At 49.6% G+C, this 25,203-nt stretch overlaps 1 protein-coding gene across 1 annotated transcript in view; it reads right to left on the reverse strand.

The window, feature by feature from the left end:
* Positions 1–14,806, reverse strand: part of LOC135884611 (maestro heat-like repeat-containing protein family member 1) — a 32,875-nt gene extending 18,069 nt beyond the window's left edge. The window contains exons 1-11 of the mRNA XM_065412034.1: positions 14,761–14,806; positions 6,926–7,033; positions 5,552–5,634; positions 4,330–4,410; positions 3,839–3,905; positions 3,589–3,702; positions 3,177–3,250; positions 2,761–2,883; positions 2,118–2,213; positions 674–752; positions 411–466 (exon numbers count right to left, since the gene is read on the reverse strand). Of these exons, the coding sequence (XP_065268106.1) occupies positions 411–466; positions 674–752; positions 2,118–2,213; positions 2,761–2,883; positions 3,177–3,250; positions 3,589–3,702; positions 3,839–3,905; positions 4,330–4,410; positions 5,552–5,634; positions 6,926–7,033; positions 14,761–14,806 (927 nt within the window). The remainder of the gene's footprint in view (positions 1–410; positions 467–673; positions 753–2,117; positions 2,214–2,760; positions 2,884–3,176; positions 3,251–3,588; positions 3,703–3,838; positions 3,906–4,329; positions 4,411–5,551; positions 5,635–6,925; positions 7,034–14,760) is intronic.
* Between the last annotated feature and the right edge of the window lie 10,397 nt (positions 14,807–25,203).

Here is a 25,203-nt window from a genome sequence, read left to right on the forward strand (position 1 = left end):
AGCTTGAAGCAGCCCGAAAGAGGCAGCTGGGCCATAAAGGGAATCCCCAGCTGCCCCTTGGTAAGGGAGGATGCTGGAGGCCAGGGGGCAGGAGGGGGCCTGCACAACAGTCCCTAAGGGCTCATTCCAGCTGCCTTCTATTGGAGCCGTCCGAGGGCTGCACTAACTGGTGCTGGGGGACCTGGTCCAGCCCCAGGATTGGGGAGCCAGGAAGGTGGCTGGCTCAGAGAGCTCGCTGGTTCTGTTAAATGCCGAGAGGCGCTGGGTCGATGTGCAATGAACGCGAGGAATGTGATGAGCCAGCTCCTCTGGGGGCTGCGGGGAGAAGAGCCACCACACACTGCATGCCAGCTCCAGGAGCGGCCCCTTCCCACTGAGCATAAGGAACCTCCTGGCTGCGGGTTACTCACCAGCAGCCGAGCCAGCAGCTCCTGGGGTAGAGTGGACTTGGGGCTTGACCGACACCCTGTGAACAGAAAGGGGGGACATCCCATCAGGCTCTGGAGGGATCTTTTGCATTCGTCTCTGAGCTCTACCTGTGCCCTTGACGGCTGGCTGTGTCCTTGCAGTGAGCCGGAACCAGAGCCAAGAGCTGATCCCCACCCTCACCTGGGGGCAGACGCCTCTCGCCACAGAAGGACTAAGAGCGGGTGGATAAAATACTGGGACTCACCTCTGTTCGCCTTGCCGCACCTCCTGGCCAAGGGCAGCCTGCCTTCCTCCTGCATCCTCTTTACCACCTCGACCGAGGTCTGCAGGAGGAGAGGCAGGGCTGGCCCATGGGCTGCTGGGCTCAGTTGAAGGAGCAGCCCAGGCCATAAAACCTGCAGAGCAGAGAAAAGCCATCTCAGTACGGAAATATCCTCTTCCTGCACCAGCTCTCTCTTTCCTACACTAGACAGGACCCCTGGCCTCGCCACCGCCAGCCAGACCTCTCTACCCAGCCTGAACCATGCAGCGATCCCCACCCCCACCCCTTCACACCTATCAGTGTCTGCCTCCAGCACCAAATCAAGTGACACATGACTGACCCCCCGCCTTTTGTTGAGTGTAGCATCATCATTGACAGCACAGTATTTCCTAACTCCAGTCCCACTGGGAAAGGCTGTGTTCTCACGGCAGAAACGCAATACACCAGCTTGATAAATAAAGAGGAGACTAGGAAACCCAATACTATCAAGTGAAACCATGACAGGCGCTCAGGGAGGTTTGAGCTCTGACCTTCACATCCCCACACAGACCTGCGCCACTTGAAGCACAGACGCAATTGCTGTCTGCTGTGTGGACAAGAGGGGGACTTAACACACACTGTGCCAGAGGGTTACACAACTCTTTGCTAGACAGTATAGAACAGTGGAGATCAGGAATCCCCGGGGGTCTATCCCCACCTGTAGTAACTAAAGCACGTATATTGGGCATGCTCAATCTGAAAGACAGTGTAGCTGAGTGCACAATACTTGGGTCTGCCTTATTAGAAATGTGGCTTCTAGTCTCAGCTCTGCCTGAAGTGACCGTGCGCAACCTCGCTGTTAATTTGTTCAGTGTGGGAAGGGGGCTGGCTAATACTTGACTGCTTAGGCTTGCGTTCTGACGCCTGGGTCAGTAATCAGGTCTGTGCAGTGTGTGGAAACCTAAGCAATAGTCGGCAGAGATGAGATTTGGATGTAGTGTCTCCCAGCTCAGTGGACTCTCCCGTAGGCACCAGGGTAGTGTGGGTGAGAGGCAGGAACTCCTGGGCTAGGGTTGGCTTTTGCAAAACAAGAATGTGATGGGCTGTATAGACCCCACCCTGTAACAGCCAGGGAAAAGTTAACAGAAGGACCAATGAAGAGGGACTGAGCTATGGAAGCTGCAGAACCAGCATGACTGACCACAGGGGATACTCGAGCGGAAGAGCCCCTGTGACACCAAACGCTGGCGTGCAGGGGCACTCAGACGGTGAGTGTTCCCTGTTCCAAAGACCCAGGTCTGGCTCGGATCCGGGGTCCATTTTACCCAACCCCATGATGTTCTGGAGCGAGGAGGCTCAGATAAATAAGTCTGGTTGGGGCCTGTCTCATCGAAAAGCTCAGACCCAGAGAGGCCTGTGTCCAATGGAGAGGGGCAGGGTCACTTACATTGGCCATTCTGGGGGAGTTAGCCAGGGACTGCAGGGTGCTGGAGCAGAGCTGGCGGACCTCGAGCTCCATGGTGCGCCTCCCGTCTGCTTCCTCCTGATGGTGAGAAGTAAGGGAGACACCAGGGAGATTTAGATTCGGTGGAGACCTCCGTGGCACGGTAACTCTAGTGGGCATGGCAGGGGGTGAAAATGGGGCTTGAAGAGAAAAGGCGCAACCCTGGTTGTGACTGTGCCATAAGCAGCCCAGGGTCTGTGTGGAGCCAGTTCTAGGCTCCAACCCTCTGCCTGGTGAAAACCAGATCCATCATGGCTTAGTCTCCTAAGGTGGATGATCACAGTGAGGCGAGAGAAGGAGGAAGCCAGGGGTCCTGCCCTCCCTGCGCGAGGGACAGAGCCCGGATGGCAGCTGGGAGAGGGATCAGAGAGAATGGGCTGGGAGGAAAAAACACTGTCTTCTATTTGTCATCATCTTCCATCAGTAGACGGAGGGTGCCGTCCCCAGTTCCATCTGCTTCCCAAGTCCTATTTGCTGCCCATCGCCTGCCCCTCCCCATCTGCAGCTGCCCCCCTTCCCTATCCCTTGACCCCATGTTCTGCCCTGTTCACGGACTCCCGTCACTAAGGTCTCTGCGGATTCTTACCGTGCTGTCGAGGGTCAGGGTGCACTGACGCACCAAGAAGTCAATTAAGGGTCTTGAGGCAGATTTCTCCAAGAGCCCATGCGCCCCCATTGTCCTTATAAAATAAGCAAGGGCTTCTCTGACCTGCCAGACCCAGACAGAAACAGAAATGATTTGCACACAGTGTGGAGGGACCTTGTCCCCTCCCAGTCCAGGCTGGGATCCTTTCTCAGCGGGGGGTTTGGTGAAATACTGCTAGGCAGCCCAGAGATGACAATGCAGCCGGAGCCCTGCAGGGATTCTCTCCCCCACCTTCTGCCCTACACTATGGAGCACTGATGGATCATGTGTTTCGATGCACAGGGTCCCGGCAGGCTCTGCACTGGCAGGCAGGCATTCACTAGCTTTGGCCGCGTTGGCCATGGTTCCAGACTCACCCGTATGCTTGTGCTCTGCAGGATTGGCCCCAGGGCTATGAACAGCTTCTCAGTATTGTGCGTCATTTCGGAAACTGTAAGAGACACAGACACACGGCTCGGCAGGGCTGATGTTAAACCGGGGTGTGCAGGGACCTGAGATCTCAGGAACCTTAGAGCAACCTCAATGTCCCTACATGACCCTCCTGGCAGGTTACTCCCATGGGTAACCAGCTGCATCTGCCCACGCTTGCAGTTCCAGCAGTGACTGTCCTCTCTCATTGCCGCAGCATCGGCTGAGGGGCTGCAGGACTTGGATTATCTACTGCAGACAGGTATAAATGACCCCAATGAGGCCCAGTGCTAAGCGCTGCTAATTGCACAAGAGGCCATAAGACATCAAAAGACGAGGCCTCGCTGTGGGGTCACTTACTGTTGGATCGGACTATCCGGTCCAGAATGAAGAGACTGGCACAGGTCTCCTCTTCCTCGTCCTTGTTCAGCCTCCTGAACAGGAACACAAGCAGCTCCACCAGGAACAAGCGAGCTGCAGGAAGAGGAGTGAATCAGAATGGGGTGGGTGAATCATAAAGGGGAAGGGAATATAGTTCTATGCCTGGGCTCTGAAATTCTGCAGGCTCTGGGAAATCTCCTTCTCTGGGAAAGGTGAATGGGTTTCTTACCCAGATGGACCAGAGAGTCCAGGGCCTCTCTCCGCTCCTCCAGGTGCTCTCTGGGGAGATGACACACCTAAGGGAAGAAAGCAACACCAGCAAAGGCAAACTAGATCAAGTGTCTCTCAGGCCAAGCCCTCGGATGGCAGAGTGAAGGGGTGAGGGTGGAGAGGCAGATTCTAATTCCCATCTAAAGAACAGGCCAGCAAGCTGGATCAGTCTATGAGTGACGCCGAGGCTTCGGGGGCCGTGGCTCATGTAGAAGCAGAGTTTGACGGGTCAGGAACCGAAGATGTGGAGCCTTGGAACAAGGTGTGGGATGCTGATGTTCCCGGTCAAAGGGGGTGGGGTGAGTGGGAGGAAAAGAAACCAAAGGAGAGTTCTCCAGGATCCATCCCCCAATGGGAACAGGATGAGGCAGGGACAGCTCTTCCCACAGCCTACCCAGTTTAAGCCAACAGGCCCCGGGATTTTGCCTGAGTGATCCCAGCATCTCTTACCATGGAGTGGAGTGCTGGGAAGAGGGTGCCAATGTCCTTCCTCAGGGCAGCCTCATCCATGTCCCTCACGCAAGCAAGGCCCTGTGCAAGAGAAGAGACGCAGGACATGGCAATGACGTGTCAGGCAGACAAGCCCCAATGTGTAGAGTCTCCATCAGCAGCTGGGTTACCACAACCCAGACTTGGAAGGAATAAAGTTATGGCCCTGGTGGAGAGCAGCTTCCAGCTGGTGCCGGACTCTCCCTTCTCTGGGAGGGGCATTTGACCCCTTGGTTTGCACTAGCCTAGTATCACTTATGGTTGGTTCAACAGGATAGTTGTACCTGGCGCCAGCTGGGGTGGTGTGTGCTGAGAGGATGGCAGGGATGGCGGGGCCCGGTTTGGAAGAGCGGGGCCTGCCCTGATTACTTATCACTACTGATGTTATGGCAGTGCCCAGAGGCTCCAGTCAGGATCAGACCCTGTTGCACTGGGTGCAGCACAACGCAGCCAGAGACAATGTCTGTCCTGAAGGGCTGACAGTCTAGAGACCCACGCAGACAGGTCAGGGATGGGGAGACAGCATCCAAGGGCTCCTCCCTGCCCCCGTGCTGGGCTGAGGAAACCACGCGGGAGCTTGGAAGGGAGAGCTTAATGTCCCTTCATGCGGCCTTACCAGGGGCCAAGGATCTGGCCCATTGTCTCTGCCTGCTCACCTCCTACAATGGTCACTTCCAGAGTGTACCAGGGATGTATACTCCTGCTTTCTGGCCTTGGGCCAGCCACTTTCCCTCCTTGCTCTCCGCAGGTATAGGCTGGGCTAACAGCTAACCCTGCCCCGGGCCCAGGGAGAGGTGAGTGCGCGGGACACTCTGGGGAGAGGTGAAGCTCAGGATTATTTCTCTCCCTGGTTCCCTAATGCAGCCCATTGCTGACCAGCCAGCAAAGAAGAAAGAAAGCAGAGCCAGGTGCTGGGAATGGAGTCGCCTCTCTCCTCCTGTCTGCAACACCTGCCCTGGCAAGGGGGGGGTCAGAGCATGTTCTCTAGGGCCAGAGAATGGCAGTGAATCTGGGAGCAAGAAATGAGGAAAGGGGGTCAGAGCCTTAGAGGGTCAGTGTGTCGTGGGAAAGGCAGTAGGGGGCGGGAGTCCAGGCTGAGTTGGTGATGGAGGGAACCTTGTACCATCTGTGCCATGGGCACTTCCCCAGTGTGCTGTGGATTTCCTGCTCTCTCCTCACTCACTGTGGTCTTCCTTGGCATTTCCTCCTCCTTGCTGATTGGGGCGAGCTGTCCCCTGGGTGACGAATAGGCCTTTCGCTTGGTGCCTAAAATGAACAGAAGGAAACTAAGGTTGCTCTTAAGCAAAGTAAGCAGTCATGGGATTAGAGGGAAGGTCCTCTCATGGACTGTAGCTGGTTAAAAGACAGGGTAAGAATATATTTTCAGTTTTCACAATGAGTGGGGTCCCCAAAGATCTGTACTGGGGCCTTTGCTGTTCAGGGGTAAAATGGTGAGGTGGCAAAATCTGTGGATGATACAAAATTACTCACCATAGTTAAGTCCCAGGTAGACTGCAAAGAGTTACAAAGAGATCTCACTAAACTGGGTGACTGGGCAACAAAATGGCGGATGAAATTCAGTGTCGATGAGTGCAAAGTAATGCACATTGGAAAACATAATCCCACATACAAAATGACGGGGTCTAAATTAGCTGTTACCACTCAAGAACGAGATCTTGGAGTCATTGTGGATAGCTCTCCGTAAACATCCACTCAATGTGCAGCGGCAGTCAAAAGAGCTAACAGAATGTTGGGAATCATTAGGAAACGGATAGATAATAAGACCGATAATATCATAAAATGACTAGGGAAGTGTTATTTACCCCTTGACAGAACACATGAACCAGGGGTCAGCCAATGAAATTAATAGGCAGTGGATTTAAAACAAACAAAGGGAAGTATTTCTTCACACAATGCACAATCAACCTGTGGAACTCATTGCCAGGGGATGTTGTGAAGGCCAAAAGTATAATTGGGTTTAAAAAGAACTAGATAAATTCAAGGAGGATAGGTCCATTAATGGCTATTAGCCAAGATGGTCAGGGATGCAATCCCATGCTCTGGGTGTCCCTAAACCTCTGATGGCCAGAAGTTGGAACTGGATGACAGGGGATGATGGATCCCTTGATAATTGCTCTGTTCTGTTCATTCCTCTGAAGCACCTGGCATTGGCCACTGTCAGAAGACAGGGTACCGGGCTAGATGGACCATTGGTCTGACCCAGCATGGCCATTCTTATATTCTTATGAAGAGCCACTGGGGAGCTGAGCTGGGAGAGGGAGCTGCCTGGTGGGTCAGTTCCCCCTTTACTGGCACCCAGGCTGCCCGGTGATGATTCCAGTGCTGCCCTGTGGCAGCAGGGCTTTAGCCCAGCGTGGGATGGCACGGAGGCTGGCGTGTAAGGTGGAGCAGAGGGCAGTGGCTTATGTGCATGTGCAGAGCAGGGCACAGAGCCTGGGTGGAGTCTCTTCTTGCCCTCCCAGCACTGGGGTTTGGCTGTCACTGTGGCTGCTTTCCCCCCTTTATTCCTGGCACTCAATACTGGGCATGGGCCTACCTGCATCAGGAGGCTCAGCACAGAAAGTGCTGCAGTGGCTGCCCGCTCCTGCAGCCAGGGTTTGTGGCGCTGGGTCTTGTTTTTGGGCCGCCTTCTGCTCCTCTGTGTCTGTGGATACAGGCAGACGGTGGGTTAATTTCCCGCAATCATGGTCACTAATGCCCTGGGGGCGACAGGGACATACAACTGTGTGGGAACTGTCTGCACCTTATGGAACCCCTGGCGAGGGATTTCCACCAATCACTGCCCAGACAGTGTCATGTTACTTAACACTGAGATCGGGCATTTCCTCTTCCAGTCCCTTTACAAACATTACCCACACCTTCCAGACCCCAGTGAAGATTGTCAGTCTTGTTAGCCCCATTATGAAGCTAGGAAAACTGAGGCACTGAATGATCCCGTGTGCACTGGGATGGAACTTCCTGATGGGACAGAAATAGACATGTGGTGATTTGTCACAGCGAAAGGCTGTTGACTCCTACCTGGGACAGAAGAGTCAGTGGGGCCTGGCTGGCTGGAGTCCAGATTTGTCCTGTCCGTTCGGAAAGGTGTCCATCCTGTAATTCAGAAGGGCAGTGGTGGGGTGAGGTGTCATGTGACTGATTCTATGTAAGGGCAATAGGAATCAGAGAGGAACTGGGGTAAATCTGTATCGTGGGGGACGCTTCTGGGCAGAATTCCTACTCACCAATAGTCTGAGTCAGTCTTTGGCAGAGACGGTCCAAAAACCCCATATTGACTCCTAAGACAAGAACCAATGTAAACAGATCACAGGAGTTTCTCTTCTACTGCACAGACCTCAGAACATTCACACCTCACTCTTGGGAGGCCAAGCTAGTGCTCTGGTGCCCGGTGCTCTGCATTGCCATGTGGAATGAGACCCAGGCTCAATTCTCTGGGCTGGTCTGCGGCTCCCAAGATGGCTGGAATTGCTCCAGGTGGGGGGGAACCTCCATTTACATGGGGAGGCTCTCTGCTTGACTAGGGGCTTTGAAGGGGATTCCATTGGGTCCCCCTCAGCCAGAAGGACGTAACTCATGAGATGGAGAACCCCAAGGAGACAGAGACATTGCAAGGCTCGGATGGAGGTAGATGTACAGAGCTGCAGCACTGAAATGTGGGATCCCCCTTCCTTGGGGATAAAATCTTTGTGGTACCTCTCCTCTTCCTTGGGATTCAGCAAGGCGGCTCTATCACCTAGAGCATTTGGTTCCATGAGGTATTTGAGTTTATGAGGTATGTTCTGACCAAGAAGTTACCTATTCTGGCCCACCTCACTGCACAGCCACCAAACCAGCAGTGCTTGAGACAGAATCTGATCATGACTCACAAAGCCATTTGTAATATACATATGAAAAACGTGGGCATCTCAGTCATGAAAAATGCATTGGTGTCTGTTTCCAGGAATGGAATGTGTGTGCTCAGTAGCACCCACAGTTCCAACCACAGCCGTGGTTGCTTGACACACAGTCAGCCAGTTACAGATCACAATGATCGTTTGCACAAGCAGTCACTGCAACTGCTTAGCTAAGTGCTGCAACCATGCACACGAGTTAATAAGCAGTTTTTCATAGATTCATAGACTCTAGGACTGGAAGGGACCTCGAGAGGTCATCGAGTCCAGTCCCCTGCCCTCATGGCAGGACCAAATACTGTCTAGACCATCCCTGATAGACATTTATCTAACCTACTTTTAAATATCTCCAGAGATGGAGATTCCACAACCTCCCTAGGCAATTTATTCCAGTGTTTAACCACCCTGACAGTTAGGAACTTTTTCCTAATGTCCAACCTAAACCTCCCTTGCTGCAGTTTAAGCCCATTACTTCTTGTTCTATCCTTAGAGGCTAAGATGAACAAGTTTTCTCCCACCTCCTTATGACACCCTTTTAGATACCTGAAGACTGCTATCATGTCCCCTCTCAGTCTTCTCTTTTCCAAACTAAACAAACCCAATTCTTTCAGCCTTCCTTCATAGGTCATGTTCTCTAGGCCTTTAATCATTCTTGTTGCTCTTCTCTGGACCCTCTCCAATTTCTCCACATCTTTCTTGAAATGCGGTGCCCAGAACTGGACACAATACTCCAATTGAGGCCTAACCAGCGCAGAGTAGAGCGGAAGAATGACTTCTCGTGTCTTGCTCACAACACACCTATTAATGCATCCCAGAATCATGTTTGCTTTTTTTGCAACAGCATCACATTGTTGACTCATATTTAGCTTGTGGTCCACTATAACCCCTAGATCCCTTTCTGCCATACTCCTTCCTAGACAGTCTCTTCCCATTCTGTATGTATGAAACTGATTGTTCCTTCCTAAGTGAAGTACTTTGCATTTGTCTTTAATAAACTTCATCCTGTTTACCTCAGACCATTTCTCCAACTTGTCCAGATCATTTTGAATTTTGACCCTAACCTCCAAAGCAGTTGCAATCCCTCCCAGTTTGGTATCATCTGCAAACTTAATAAGCGTACTTTCTATGCCAATATCTAAGTCGTTGATGAAGATATTGAACAGAGCCGGTCCCAAAACAGACCCCTGCGGAACCCCACTCGTTATACCTTTCCAGCAGGATTGGGAATCATTAATAACTACCCTCTGAGTACGGTTATCCAGCCAGTTATACACCCACCTTATAGTAGCCCCATCTAAGTTATATTTGCCTAGTTTATCGATAAGAATATCATGCGAGACCGTATCAAATGCCTTACTAAAGTCTAGGTATACCACATCCACCGCTTCTCCCTTATTCACAAGACTCGTCATCCTATCAAAGAAAGCTATCAGATTGCTTTGAAATGATTTGTTCTTTATAAATCCATGCTGGCTATTCCCTATCACCTTACCACCTTCCAAGTGTTTGCAGATGATTTCCTTAATTACTTGCTCCATTATTTTCCCTGGCACAGGGATACCTCAGTGGTTTGAGCATTGGCCTGCTAAACCCACGGTTGTGAGTTTAATCCTTGAGGGGGCCATTTAGGGAACTAGAGTTTAAAAAAAAAAAAAACTGTCTGGGGAGTTGTCCCCCTTTGAGCAGGGGGTTGGACTAGATGATCTCCTGAGGTCCCTTCCAACCCTGATATTCTATGACTCCACAGAAGTTAAACTAACTGGTCTGTAGTTTCCTGGGTTGTTTTTATTTCCCTTTTTGTAGATGGGCACTATGTTTGCCCTTTTCCAGTCTTCTGGAATCTCTCCCGTCTCCCATGATTTTCCAAAGATAATAGCTAGAGGCTCAGATACCTCCGCTGTTAGCTCCTTGAGTATTCTAGGATGCATTTCATCAGCCCTGGTGACTTGCAGGCATCTAACTTTTCTAAGAGATTTTTAACTTGTTCTTTTTTTATTTTATCTTCTAAATCTACCCCCTTCCCATTAGCATTCACTATGTTAGGCATTCCTTCAGACTTCTTGGTGAAGACCGAAACAAAGAAGTCATTAAGCATCTCTGCCATTTCCAAGTTTCCTGTTACTGTTTCTCCCTCCTCACTGAGCAGTGGGCCTCCCCTGTCTTTGGTCTTCCTCTTGCTTCTAATATATTGATAAAAAGTCTTCTTGTTTCTCTTTATTCCTGTAGCTAGTTTGAGCTCATTTTGTGCCTTTGCCTTTCTAATCTTGCCCATACATTCCTGTGTTGTTTGCCTATATTCATCCTTTGTACTTTGTCCTAGCTTCCATTTTTGATATGACTCCTTTTTATTTTTTAGATCATGCAAGATCTCGTGGTTAAGCCAAAGTGGTCTTTTGCCACATTTTCTATCTTTCCTACCCAGCGGAATAGCTTGCTTTTGGGCCCTTAATAGTGTCCCTTTGAAAAACTGCCAACTCTCCTCGGTCATTTTTCCCCTCAGTCTTGATTCCCATGGGACCTTACCTATCAGCTCTCTGAGCTTACCAAAATCCGCCTTCCTGAAATCCATTGTCTCTATTTTGCTGTAGTCCCTTCTACCCTTCCTTTGAATTGTGAACTCTATGATTTCATGATCACTTTCACCCAAGCTACCTTCCACTTTCAAATTCTCAACGAGTTCCTCCCTATTTGTTAAAATCAAATCTAGAACAGCTTCCCCCTTGGTAGCTTTTTCAATCTTCCAAAATAAAAAGTTGACTGCAATGCAGTCCAAGAACTTATTAGATAGTCTGTGCCCCGCTGTGTTAATTTCCCAACATATATCTGGATAGTTGAAGTCCCCCATCACCACCAGATCTTGGGCTTTGGATGATTTTGTTAGTTGTTTAAAAAAAGCCACATCCACCTCTTCCACCTGGTTAGGTGGCTGGTAGTAGACCCCTAGGATGACATCACCCTTGTTTTTTACCCCTTTTAGCCTAACCCAGAGACTCTCAACACTTCCGTCTCCTATGTCCGTCTCCACCTCAGTCCAAGTGTGTACATTTTTAATATACAAGGCAACACCTCCTCCCTTTTCCCCCTGTCTATCCTTCCTGAGCAAGCTGTACCCATCCATACCAACATTCCAATCATGTGTATTATCCCACCAAGTTTCGGTGATGCCAACAATGTCATAGTTGTATTTCTTTATTAGCACTTCCAGTTCTTCCTGCTTGTTAGCCATACTTCTCGCATTTGTATATAGGCATCTAAGATACTGATTTGATCTTGCCTCCCAGTTTTGCCCTGACCCTCCTTTCTCTCTGCCATTATAGCCCACGCTCCCTCCTATTTCTGACCCATCTCCCAGGTCTCCATGTTCTCCACTTACCTGTGGGCTTTGCTCACCTGTCCCCGTCAAAGCTAGTTTAAAGTTGTGGACATCCTTCTGAATTTTGAGGCTAATGAGACGTTTACTCTCATAATAACTGTTGTGATTCTCTAATATAGCACCCTGTGTTAATATACCACTGTTCACCCAGAAGGATCCCACGGGAATTATACTGTTTGCACAAGCTAGAACTAAACATTATGTTAGTTTATGTGTCATTGTATAATGCCTGCATCTGTAATTTTCACTCTGTGCATCTGAAGAAGTGTTTTTTTACCCACGAAAGCTTATGCCTAAATAAATCTGTTAGTCTTTACGGTGTCACCGGACTCCTTGTTGTTTTTGTGGATACAGACTAACATGGCTGCCCCCGATACTAAACATTATGTTGATTCTGTAAAAGACAGTGCAGATGAACAGCAACTTTGGCCTTGGAAAGGAATTCTGGCTGTGTATCACGCCGCTTTCTGCCTACCTGGACCAGGAGACTCTGTGACAGGTGGGTTGCCATCTCTGGCTGACACTGCAGTCTCTTGCACTGCTGTGTCTGTCAATAGAAGAGAAGGGTTACATTTCTGCATTAAAGGTCTCTGGTTGAACCGCCAGGGGAATGATGTGAATGATAGTGCTGAGGGGAAGGGAGTTTTCTGTACCCAAAGCAGCAGGTTCCAGTCCTCTTGTGACACTTCAATGAACCTGATTTCACTGAGTAACAAATACAGTCACACCTGGGTCACCAAAGAACTTTCTCAGTTACAGAGAACACCTGTGTGACCCAGAAAGGAGCGATTCTCTAAACAGAGGCAAAGCCACCCCAGCTCTCCTTCTCACTGTCACAGGTTGGGGCCAACAATCACAGCCCCCGACTCCCACACATTGCGCAATGGGGTCTCAGCAGTGCAGGGGGTGGGGACTAGTTTGCAGCAAACACAGCTTGGAGGATTTAGAAATCTAGCGCGTGCAGTGCCTGGGGAGGGAGAACCGCAGGGAGATGGAGACTCCAAGAGCCCTCCTCATTCAGGCAGTGCAGACCACAAGGCCTCTGGAAAAGTCGAATGCCAGGCACAAGCAGAACCTCAGTAATGGGAAGGAGGGGGCCGACCCACTGGAGGGAGTTGGCAAAGGGCAGGTATAGCCTATAGGTAGCGCCCTACCAAATTTACGGTCCATTCTGATCAATTTCATGGCCATAGGATTTGAAACTCAATTTCAGGTTTTCAGATGTTTACATCTGAAATGTCACAATGTTGTAGTGGGGGTTCTGCCCCAAAAGGGAGTTGCGGAGGAGTCGCAAAACTGTTGTAGCGGGGTTGTGGGATTGCCACCCTCACTTCTGCGCTGCCTTCCGAGCAACCGGGGTATGTGCCCGGAGGGGGGTCTGATCTCCCCCGCGAGGGCGGCTGTGCAGGGGAAGTGCCAGTTCCGTCCCTCCCCAGCCCAGAGGGGACTAGCAGCTGGAGCCAGGGGCATGGTAGTAGCCTGCCCTTCCCCAACCCTCCAATAGCTAGATTTCATGGGGGAAGTCTGATTTCATGGTCCATGGCTTTTTCATGGCTGTGAATTTGGCCTACCTATGGGATGGTTTAGGTTAAGAAATAAGTAGAAAATAGGTCTGGGGCCTAAGTTAGCTTAAGTATAGAAGAGTTTAGAAAACTGAAGTTGTTAGTGTGAGGAAAGTTAGCCATAAGTTGGAGATCCTGTTATGGGAAAGTAAGAGTTAGCAAGGACATGGCCCGGGGTTATGCTACTGTTAGGTTTTGGTTATAACTGGCTTAAGCAGGGCTTTTAATGAGTGTTTTTGAGAATTGTGACTGTTTTATTAAAATGTTATCTATACTAATAGTATGGGAAGGATATTGGTGCAGATGTTAATGTAAACCACGTGTAATGTAAAGAGTCAATAAGGAGGTGATGGAAATATAATTAGTGTAAGGGGCAGTTGCACGTTCAATAGTATGAGAATGGCTTCTACTGGGAGTTGTTTTGTTAATTCGGTGAGCGCTCCAATTAACGCCCCAAGGATACCGTTATGTCCCAGGGTTCTAAGGCTGTACTTCACGCTGTTGTCAGTGGACTGATCCCGCATTGATCCACAATACAACAGCTAGTGTTGACAGTGTAGGTGGTAATTGCGCACCTGTTTGCTTAACTAATCGTTTTATTTTTGAATGAAGTTTGGTTTTATCATTCATAGTGTCGCCTAAATACATTTTCTGTAATGACCTAGTGGCTTGAACCTGGGTTTTGTTGCAGCCTTATCTGTAACAACTTACTATGAATTGGAAACATTTCAACATGAAGGTTCCAGAGGTTACGCAGGAAAAGGGGTGAATCTGAGGAGTCGGTACCCCTGTTTCCTACTTACCTGAAGCAGGCCCAGACAGGGAAGGGCTGCAACACTCAGTTGCTGCTGTATCCTCCTTCCCCTGGTCTGTGGCTGTGGATAAGTGCAAAGGGGTGGGGGTCATTTCCTCCTTTCCAGGTCACTGATAGAAATCCCAGGGGGTTGAGGTAGACAGTACATATGTGTGGGGAACAAATCACACTGCAGGGCACCTCTGGAGAGGGACTTCCACCAGTCACAGCCAAGAGCATTTATATTGCACACCCATTGCCAAGGCATTTGACAAACACCTCACCCCACAGGTAGGGAGCTGAGATAACATGGGCAGGGGCAATAGGGGCCAGGGGGAAATTTGGGGAGAATCTGCCCCAAATTCTTCCCTAACCAGCAGGATTCCATTAGAGATTTTAGCCCAAGAGGCCAGGACTTCCCCAGCTCTGCTTGTCCCCGCTTCTCTAGTTAATAACAGATCTCCCTCAGGAGACAAGGAGAGTGCAGACAAGGCCGGGATGGCAGTGCTGCATTGGGGTCCCACCAGAGAATTCCCTGCCAGTCCAGAAGGGCTAGAAATGTCTGGGGGTTTAAATAAAGCTAAAATGCTGCAAGGAACCTTGGAGAAAACAAACCTCCTCCATCAGGAGACCCTGACTCCCCAAGCACATGGAGATTCCATGCAGATTCCCAGTGGTCCCCTGCAGGTAGCTCTGGACAGGACAGCAATGGGGGGGGGGGAGGGTCCATTTCTGGGGAGAATTCCTACTCACCTCCAGACCGGAGCAGCAGTCGGCGGAGGTGGCCGTAAAGATCCATATCGGCTCCTAAGACAAGAACCAACATGAATGAGTCCCTGGGGCTTCCTTCCCATGACACAGACCCCACCATACTCACACATGGTTCTAGGTGGGCCAAGGGGACCCAGGCGTAGTTCTTTTGCTGCCTGCCTGGCTGGAGACAAGACAGCTATGAGGTGGTGAGACCTCAATATTGATGTAAAATTTTATTAATAGCATTATTATCACTTCTTTTTATAATGTTAGGTCATTACAAACATGTTTGTGCCTTTACTGAACATTCAAACATAGCTATAAGTATATTGTCACCAGGAGGCTTGAAAATAGAACAGTAGCCCAGTTTTAGTTAGCTAGGTTATAAAATGTTCACGCTAATCAAAGAAATTGCAGAAGTCTTCAGCTTTCTGTCATCCAGAAACATGCAAATGTCCGGAAAATAACATCTCCTTGACCACAAAACTGTTTATGTCCCCCAAGAGTGTCTGTACAAACTTTAAAAGGCAGCTGTGCTCATTTTAATCTGCTTTAACTTTTATACTAGTTTCTTTTTGTGCTATGTTTAAAATATGTGTTGATTATTGGCATTTGTGCTTTGCACAAAATATTTAAGAGAAGTTTAATTGCTACAACAAACCGCTTGTAACTCTAAGGAACTTGGGTCAAGAGTCAAACCAACCAAAAGAGTGTTTTATCTACACCAGAACACTTCTGTCTTCTATAAGCTGCCAGTTTATTATAGATCTAATCCTTTATCTCAATAAAACAAATGTTATAAAGAGAAATGTTTTAGGAAAGATCTGGCCCTGTAGGAGAAGGTGAGGATGTTATTTATGTTGGATATTCCAAAATGAATGTAGGGATGTGTTAGAACAATAAATCTAGGCTGTAAAGTGGGCTCTACCAGCCCCTCTTTGCAAGAAAACCCTCTGCTTGTGTCCTTAAAACTTTAGAGAAGAATGCGTGTAGTTGAGAAAAAGTTTTGTAGAAAACCTTAGTTGATTTCTAAAATATTGAAATGGCAAACTGTTTTGGAGGGCATATTTGCATATTTGCAAAGTATTTTAACTGAATGCAAAGTATCTAATGTGGTTTTCTAATATCATTACTACGTGTGGTAAAATGCATTATGTACTAACATGAAATCTAATGACCTTGCTCAGCTGATTACCAATATAAGAAGACATTTAAGTCTAGACTATTTATTATATTAATGGGGAAGTAATTAGTTACTGGCAGAGCTCTAGCCACTCCTTCCCCCAACTCAGAAAGATAAGAAGAATCATCATCAACAATTGTTCTAGAGAATCAACAACTTCTTCAATCGTATTTAAGCTAAAGACTCGTTAAGAATGATTTAATTTTAAAAGACTGCTTCGAGAACTAAAAACCTGTACATAAACCACAGGTTTGGACTTTTTAAAAACAGAATTTTGAACCCTAATGAAACTGAAGAAATATCTCAGAAAATGAACTGAATAAGTTAAGAGTTAAAAGACTAAATTTGAAGATGTTCTGAGAATCTCTCCAACAAAAACAAAGGAAATATAACTGTCAAGAAAGACGTACAACCCTAACACATATACACATTAACAAACTACCTGTCCATAAGATGAAGAGGCTCCATGAATGTAGGGAGCCAATGAAAGGGTGAGAGAGGTGTGTTTTTCTAAAATTGCACAGAAATAGGGAAGAGACGAGTATAAAAACTCTAAGTGAGCACCCTGCACACGCTCTGCTACCCTGCTCAAACTCAACTCATCCTCTCCCTCTCTACAAGCAAGCTGACACAGACAGAAGAGAGAAGACTCGGGAAGAAACCAGCCCAAGGAAACCTCCCCAAAACTTCAGCATGTGTTGGTAAGAGAAGTTAACTAAAACCCTGTCAAGGGATTAGAGTTATAAACTCTTGCAACAGTTTTGTTGTGATATGGAAATGCTGTTATAATTTAAGATGTTAACAGTTTCTCCTGTTAACCACTAAATGCTTAGACCATGCATTTGGGAAAGAGACAAGGGCTAATCATTGGGAAACGGAGAAATAGTGGGATTTAACTGAATTTAAGATTCTAAATATTTTGTTAATTGGCCAGTCTCAAGACAGCTCCTTAAATGGTTTCTTCTAACTAAGTAATTTTACTACTTTCTTCTATTTCAGAGGATTGAGTTAAAATTGCTTACTTTGCCCATCTATATAAACAGTCTAGTTATTAATAGGATCCGCCTGCTCTTAAAATTATGTTGCCCATCCATAAACAGTCTTAGTATCTATGACTCACAATAATTTTGGGAAAGAAGACCTTGGTTTCAATTTACCAAAAGAAAAGTGCCCCATCAAAGGCAAGCCTGCTCACAAAGGTGTAATCTGTTAAAAGCTCTCCAGAGAGAAGCATACAGATGAGACTGGACAGAAATCAGCCTTTTATCATTTGTGTTCTGTCTTTTGTTGTTTTGTTTAGTGTTTTCTTTTCTTTAAATAGCCATGATTAATAACAGTGATTATTTTGCTTGGCTTTAATCACGGTGTCCCCTAAGGTATGTAAAAGAGCCCCTGTGACTAAACTAGTGGAGTCACACCCTGAATTGTCAGAAAAAGAGAGAGTAAGAACTAGCCTAGCATTTCTTGATTCTCTAAACTAAATATTTGTACTAAGTTTTGGGATAAAATTACTTGACATCCAACACAATTTAAAATGACCCCTTTCCACCCCACACCGAGTTCACGGCAGTATGGACTGGTTTAAATCAGAGCGAGTCAAATCAATGATTTTCGTTGTGATTTAAATCAGCAAGCACAGGAAATCTTGATTTAAATCAGTGATTTTAAACCTGTTTTCCATTTTTGCTTTTTAGATATTTACCTAAAGAAAGGCTGATTCTCAGAGCTTGGTATAATTTCGTACTTCTTTTTCCTAACCCTGAGGATACACTAGGAAAGGTCCCTCACCCCTGTGCTGGGATGGTCGAGCCACAGAAGAATTTTGATGTCTCACATATAATCGCAGATGACAGTGAGGATGTGGATTCCTCCACGAATTCTGTGTAAACAGATGCAATGCGCTCCAAAAAACGCTCCCAACTGTCTGAAAAGCAGAGCCCAGACAGCCGTGTGCTCCCTCCTCCAGCTCCCAGAGCACACTGAGCCACAGGCTGCCTGCCCCCTTTGTGACACAGGGCCACTGCTGACATCACAGAGGCAAGGTGGGCTGGGGCTGTCTGGCTAGGGCCCTTGGGGTTTGCATCCCCCAGATTGGATTAAGGGAGGATTGCTCTTGGCTTTTGTTGGGAATTTTAATCCAAGGGAGCCCCGGGGCCTCCCCACAAACCCTGTCTGTATAATGTGCCATGAGAAAAGGAGATTCGACCACAAGGTGCAAAATCATTCTGTGTCAGTCCACTCCAGTATCTTGCCTCTTGCAGCAGCAAAGGGGAAGGTGAAATGCCCACAATGCACCTGGCCAGCTTTGCTATTCTCTGACATATGGGTAAAAAATTCCTTCCTCACCCCTCAGTGACCATGGAATCCCTGAAGCATGAGATTGGACTGGCCGTCTGTCTCAGCGTGAGGCGCTCCAATTGTTAGTCCAGCCACAGCTGCATCGGTGCCCTGGGCCGAGAGAATAAAAGGGCTGAGAAGATTCTTTCCTAAGGATACACACAGACACTAAATCCCATTCCTAAAGTCTGCAATAAAAGGCAGTCAGAGCGCAGGACCCGTGGGTATTTATTGAGCCCCAACAGCATGCTGGGGGCTGTACAACACAGGGGAGGGCACAGGCCTGACCCCAAAGAGCAGCGAATCTCTTGCTTGGTTTATTTGATTTCCCATTCTCCTGAGCAGGATCTTGTTTACGCAGGAACTTGAAGGAAGAGAGGGAAGTTTGGGGCAGGAGAAAGGGAGAATAATGTTAGCCTGAGGAGCAGCATGGCAGGGGGTTGGCAAGGGAGAGCCAGGGAAGGACACAAAGGGAATGGCTGGGAGAGTGGCGGGGGAATGAGCCCGGAGAGCTAGGTGGGGAAGAAGTTTGCAAAGACTCAACAAGGAGCTGCACTCGGGTGCTGAATGGAGCTGAGTGAATCAGTGACTTTTCAGTTTGGGGGCCAGTTGGAGAAATACAAAAAAAATAAATATTGGTTCGGTTTGGCCTGAAACAAAATTGTTTTGGTTTTTCGTTTCAGGTTGTTTGTGGGTGTTTTTCAACCCTCCCCCCACTTTTTTTAAAGTTGCCTCACTTTCAAAATGAAAAGTGACAACATTTTGCTGTGGAATGGTCCAAACAGACTGGTTTGACTTTTAAAACAAAACATTCCCTTTTTGTGTGTGGCTGAAAGGATTTGCTGAATTCGCACCTGGTTTGGGTGGCCCTGAGAGATGCATTTTTGGGGAATTTGCTAGCTCTAGCGTAGGACCTGCGAGGGAGCCAGGGGAGGGATCAGAATGGGCTGGTCTGACGGGTGAGATGATTTTACAGCGGGCTCTGAAGGGGAATGAGAGGAGATGTGGGGGGAGGGCAGAATTAATGGGATGGGTGATCAAGGCCTGGAGCAGGTGGGCTGGAGAGGATGAGGGGGATTGTAGAGACAAGGTAAAGGAAGGTAGGGTTACCATATTTCAGCAAGCAAAAAAGAGGACAGGAGGAGCCCCGCCCTAGCCCCGCCCCTGTCCTGCCCTAGCCCCGCCCCATCCTGCCCTAGCCCCGCCCCTGGCCTTCCCACTTCCCCCCCCTCAGAACTCCCAACCCTCCCCCCGCTCCTTGTCCCCTGACTGCCCCCTCCTGGGACCCCTGCCCCTAACTGCCCCCCAGGACTCCACCGCCTACCTAAGCCTCCCTGCCTCTTGTCCCCTGACTGCCCCAACCCTTATCCACACCCCCACCCCCAGACAGACCCCTGGGACTCCCACGTCCCATCCAACCACTCCCCACCCCCTGACAGCCCCCCCCAGAACTCCCGACCCATCTAAACCCCTCTGCTCCCTGTCCCCCGACTGCTCCGATCCCTCTCCCCACCCCTGCCACCTGACAGCCCCCGCCCAAAACTCCCAAACACCCCCCCCCGCTCCTTGTCCCCTGACTGCCCCCTCCTGGGACCCCTGCTCCTAACTGCCCTCCAGAACCCCACCCCCTACCTAAGCCTCTCTGTTCCTTGTCCCCTAACTGCCCCCTCCTAAGACCCCCCCAAATGCCCCCCAGCACCCTACCCCCTACCTGTACCCTGACTGCCCAAAACCTTATCCACACCCCCATCCCCAGAAAGCCCCCCCCGTCTCTTGACTGCCCCCTCCAGAACCCCCCTGCCCCTTCTCCGACCCCCTGGCCCCCTTGTTGATGGCCTTTGCCTAAAGTCTCTGTGAGCTTGCTCAGGAACGGCCTGAGCCGTTCGTCCAGGCACTCTGGGGAGCAGGGGAGGAGGAGCGAGGGAGGAGCGGGGGAGGAGCTCCAGACTGCCGGAGGCGATCTGCGAATGCAGGGAGAGAGGGAGTGATCTCAGCTGCAGGGGGAGGAGGGGCTCTCTCTGGCTGTCGGAGCCCCATGTAAGTGGCACCATCCGGCTGGCTGCCCTGTTAGCCGCGCACGCTCTGCATGGGGGGGGGGGAAGTCCGGACATTTACAGATTCCCCCCGGACGCTATTTTTAGCTCAAAAAGCCGGACATGTCCGGGGGAATCTGGACGAATGGTAACCCTATTCCAGGAAGGACTGTTCAGGAAGGACAGGCAGGGCAGAAAAGGTGGGGGAGTTGCATTGTAAGTAAGAGAGCAGTATGACTGCTCAGAATTCCGGTATGAAACTGCAGAAAAACCTGAGAGTCTCTGGATTAAGTTTAGAAGTGTGAGCAACAAGGGTGATGTCGTGGTGGGAGTCTGCTATAGACCACCAGACCAGGGGGATGAGGTGGACGAGGCTTTCTTCCGGCAACTAACAGAAGTTACTGGATCGCAGGCCCTGGTTCTCATGGGAGACTTCAATCACCCTGATATCTGCTGGGAGAGCAATACAGCGGTGCACAGACAATCCAGGACGTTTTTGGAAAGTGTAGGGGAGAATTTTCTGGTGCAAGTGCTGGAGGGACCAACTAGGGGCAGAGCTCTTCTTGACCTGCTGTTCACAAACCGGGAAGAATTAGTAGGGAAGCAAAAGTGGATGGGAACCTGGGAGGCAGTAACCATGAGATGGTCGAGTTCAGAATCCTGACACAAGGAAGAAAGGAGAGCAGCAGAATACGGACCCTAGACTTCAGAAAAGCAGACTTTGCCTCCCTCAGGGAACTGATGGGTAGGATCCCCTGGGAGAATAACGTGAGGGGGAAAGGAGTCCAGGAGAGCTGGCTGTATTTTAAAGAATCCTTACTGAGGTTGCAGGAAGAAACCATCCAGATGTGTAGAAAGAATAGTAAATAACAGTGAAATCCTTGCTGATCTTAAACACAAAAAAGAAGCTTACAAGAAGTGGAAGATTGGACAAATGACCAGGGAGGAGTATAAAAATATTGCTCAGGCATGTAGGAGTGAAATCAGGAAGGCCAAATCACACTTGGAGTTGCAGCTAGCAAGAGATGTTAAGAGTAACAAGAAGGGTTTCTTCAGGTATGTTAGCAACAAGCTAATGTACTCAGTGCTTTTTTTGCCTCTGTCTTCACGAACAAGGTCAGCTCCCAGACTACTGCACTGGGCAGCACAGCATGGGGAGGAGGTGACCAGCCCTCTGTGGAGAAAGAAGTGGTTTGGGACTATTTAGAAAAGCTGGACGAGCACAAGTCCATGGGGCCAGATGCGCTGCATCCGAGGGTGCTAAAGGACAGGGCCGGCTCCAGGTTTTTTGCCGCCCCAAGCGGCGAAGTGGGGAAAAAAAAAAAAAAAAAAGATAAAGCCGCGATCGGCGGCACTTCGGCGGCAGCTCTGCCGCGCCGCTTCATTCTTCGGCGGCAATTCGGCAGCGGGTCCTTCACTTTGAGAGGGACTGAGGGACCCGCCCCCGAATTGCCGCCAAAGACCCGGACGTGCCGCCCCTTTCCATTGGCCGTCCCAAGCACCTGCTTCCTGCACTGGTGCCTGGAGCCAGCCCTGCTAAAGGAGTTGGCGGAGGTGATTGCAGAGCCATTGGCCATTACCTTTGAAAATTCATGGCGATCGGGGGAGGTCCCAGATCACTGGAAAAAGGCTAATGTAGTGCCCATCTTTAAAAAAGGGAAGAAGGAGGATCTGGGGAACTACAGGCCAGTCAGCCTCACCTCAGTCCCTGGAAAAATCATGGAGCAGGTCCTCAAGGAATCAATTCTGAAGCACTTAGAGGAGAGGAAAGTGATGAGGAACAATCAGCATGGATTCACCAAGGGCAAGTCATGCCTGACTAACCTAATTGCCTTCTATGACGAGATAACTGGCTCTGTGGATGAGGGGAAAGCAGTGGATGTGTTATTCCTTGACTTTAGTAAAGCTTTTGATATGGTCTCCCACAGTATTCTTGCCGGCAAGTTAAAGAAGTATGGGCTGGATGAATGGACTATAAGGTGGATAGAATGCTGGCTAGATCGTCGGGCTCAACGGGTAGTGATCAATGGCTCCATGTCTAGTTGGCAGCCGGTATGAAGCGGAGTGCCCCAAGGGTCGGTCCTGGGGCCGGTTTTGTTCAATATCTTCATTAATGATCTGGAGGATAGCATGGACTGCATCCTCAGCAAGTTTGCAGATGACACTAAACTGGGAGGAGTGGTAGATACTTTGGAGGGTAGGGATAGGATACAGAGGGACCTAGACAAATTAGAGGATTGGGCCAAAAGAAATCTGATGAGGTTCAACAAGGACAAGTGCAGAGTCCTGCACTTAGGACGGAAGAATCCCATGCACTGCTACAGACTAGGGACCGAATGGCTAGGCAGCAGTTCTGCAGAAAAGAACCTAGGGGTTACAGTGGACGAGAAGCTGGATATGAGTCAACAGTGTGCCCTTGTTGCCAAGAAGGTTAACAGCATTTTGGGCTGTATAAGTAGGGGCACTGCCAGCAGTTCGAGGGACGTGATCGTTCCCTTCTATTTGACATTGGTGAGGCCTCATCTGGAGTACTGTGTCCAGTTTGGGGCCCCACACTACAAGAAGGATGTGGACAAATTGGAAAGAGTCCAGCAGAGGGCAACAAAAATGATTAGGGGGCTGGAGCACATGACTTATGAGGAGAGGCTGAGGGAACTGGGATTGTTTAGTCTGCAGAAGAGAAGAATGAGGGGGGATTTGATAGCTGCTTTCAACTACCTGAAAGGGGGTTCCGAAGAGGGTGGATCTAGACTGTTCTCAGTGGTAGCAGATGACAGAACAAGGAGTAATGGTCTCAAGTTGCAGTGGGGGAGGTTTAGGTTGGATATTAGGAAAAACTTTTTCACTAGGAGGGTGGTGAAGCACTGCAATGGGTTACCTAGGGAAGTGGTGGAATTTCCTTCCTTAGAGGTTTTTAAGGTCAGGTTTGACAAAGCCCTGGCTGGGATGATTTAGTTGGGGATTGGTCCTGCTTTGAGCAGGGGGTTGGACTAGATGACCTCCTGAGGTCCCTTCCAACCCTGATAGTCTATGATTCTATGACTGGCAAGATTGGGCAGCAGCCTGGATGTGGGGTTGGGGGAGGGGGAAGGGTAGAGTTGTAGCTGACCCCAAGGTTCAGACCGTGGGGTTGATGGAGAGGAGGGTGGCTATGGGGCCGGCACTAGGAGGGGAGGGTGTGGGGCAGCTGGGCAATGCAGCTCTCCCAAGGGCTAGTATGAGGTGGGGGCAGAGAGGCAGCCATAGCCTGGAAGGTTTTTGTATTCGGTTTAATGGAATATATTGGCCTAGAGATTGAAAGGTGTTAACATGACTCCTGCCACTGTACAGCACTAAACAGTGAAAGGCTTGGGATTTTGGAACACACAGACATTGGTCTGCTTAGTCTCACAGCAAACACCCCCTTAAAAATCTTTGTAACCTTTTATTAAAGACACAAAACAAGAAGGAAACAGTTCACACATTTGAAATGTAGGGTATTGAGTGAGGCTTTTGTTTTAACAATATTCTTTTGCTATAGAGAGTTTTTAGAAGGGAAAAGCCCTGTCTGGAGGTCTCTTTGATGGTATTAAAGATGGTAATAACTGTCCTTTGTTTTTCTCTTTGTTATTTTGGGTTTTTTGTTTGGTTGGTTTTGGTAAAGAGAAGGAGTTAGTTGAGATGGGCTGGATCTGTTGTTGCAGACGGCTGCTGTTTCCGAAAAGACAGAACAAGCCAAAAACACACAAAAAGGGGAAGATTGAAAAAGCAGCTTCAGTTTCTGGTGTTGACTTTCATTTGCAGCCTTACTGCTGGCAAACTAAAGGCACAGCACACGGTCCCATCAGCCACTCTGAGACCTGGCAAACTTGTACCAGCACTGGGCTGCTTAGAATATTGCTTTTTGCTGCCTCTTTAATCACAGGATCACAGCAGTGTTGCAAAATATGCAGTTTTGCCCAGCTCAGCCAGACTCTTACTAAACAGAAGGCAAAAGGAGAGGGAAAGGAAAGAGGAGAAATAGGAGGGAAGGAAAATTGAAGGCAGGGGGAGGCTGGAGGAGGCTGTTCTTGTACTAGGTAAGTGCCCGGTGGGCATGGATCTGTTTGAACCAAGTGGCAGCAAGACAACCTGTGATTATCCCTTACGCTCAGAGGGATGACCTGGAGGGGGCTTGGTTCCCAGAGGACCATCCACATTTGGGGTTCTCTACCCCCGAGGGCTGGCATTGGTGGGGTTCAGGGAAAAGCGACCATTGGATGCCAAGGCAGCCCATGGAGCAGCGGCTCACGTGACTGAATCGCTCGTGAGGTCGGGCAGGGGAGGGATTCCCCTCCGGGCACATCGACGGGGACCACGGAGGTGATGGCCGTCTCTCAGTGGCATTGGGGACAGGCCTGCGGGGCGGGGCGGGGGGCTCTGCCTCGCCTCTCACATGGCTCAGTGGCTGTGGTGGGGGGAGGTTCAGGGGCTCTCCCAGGGCCGCTAACTCGCAAGCCTGGTTTGATGGGGGGTCCGGAGAGCTCCAGGGAGGACCACTAGCCTCCCACCCCCATTGGAGAGACACCCAGGACAGTGAGAGCAGCGGAGTGGGGGTGGGGGTGTTGGGCGAACAGGTAGCTGGAGGAAGGGCTCCCCCTTGTGGCCTGGATTGGCCCTGCTCTTCCCCTCAGGAGCTGCCAGGTCAGCCTGCAGCCCTTGCCCAGGTGACTTCAGTGGCACTGTCCACATGAGTGACTGGGCGTGAGCAGGTCTCTCCGGGGCCCCAGGCTCCGAGGGGATTGTGTTCCCGGGACGCCGCATGGGGAGAAAATGCCATGCCCACCGCTTGGGGTGAGCCCCTGCCCTCCTCCAGATTCACACCCCCTGGGCCCCCCTCCGGACTCGCACCTGCCAGTCAGGAATCGGGGT

The sequence above is a fragment of the Emys orbicularis genome, chromosome 10 (assembly GCF_028017835.1).
Source record: "Emys orbicularis isolate rEmyOrb1 chromosome 10, rEmyOrb1.hap1, whole genome shotgun sequence".
In the NCBI taxonomy this organism is placed as follows: domain Eukaryota; kingdom Metazoa; phylum Chordata; order Testudines; family Emydidae; genus Emys; species Emys orbicularis.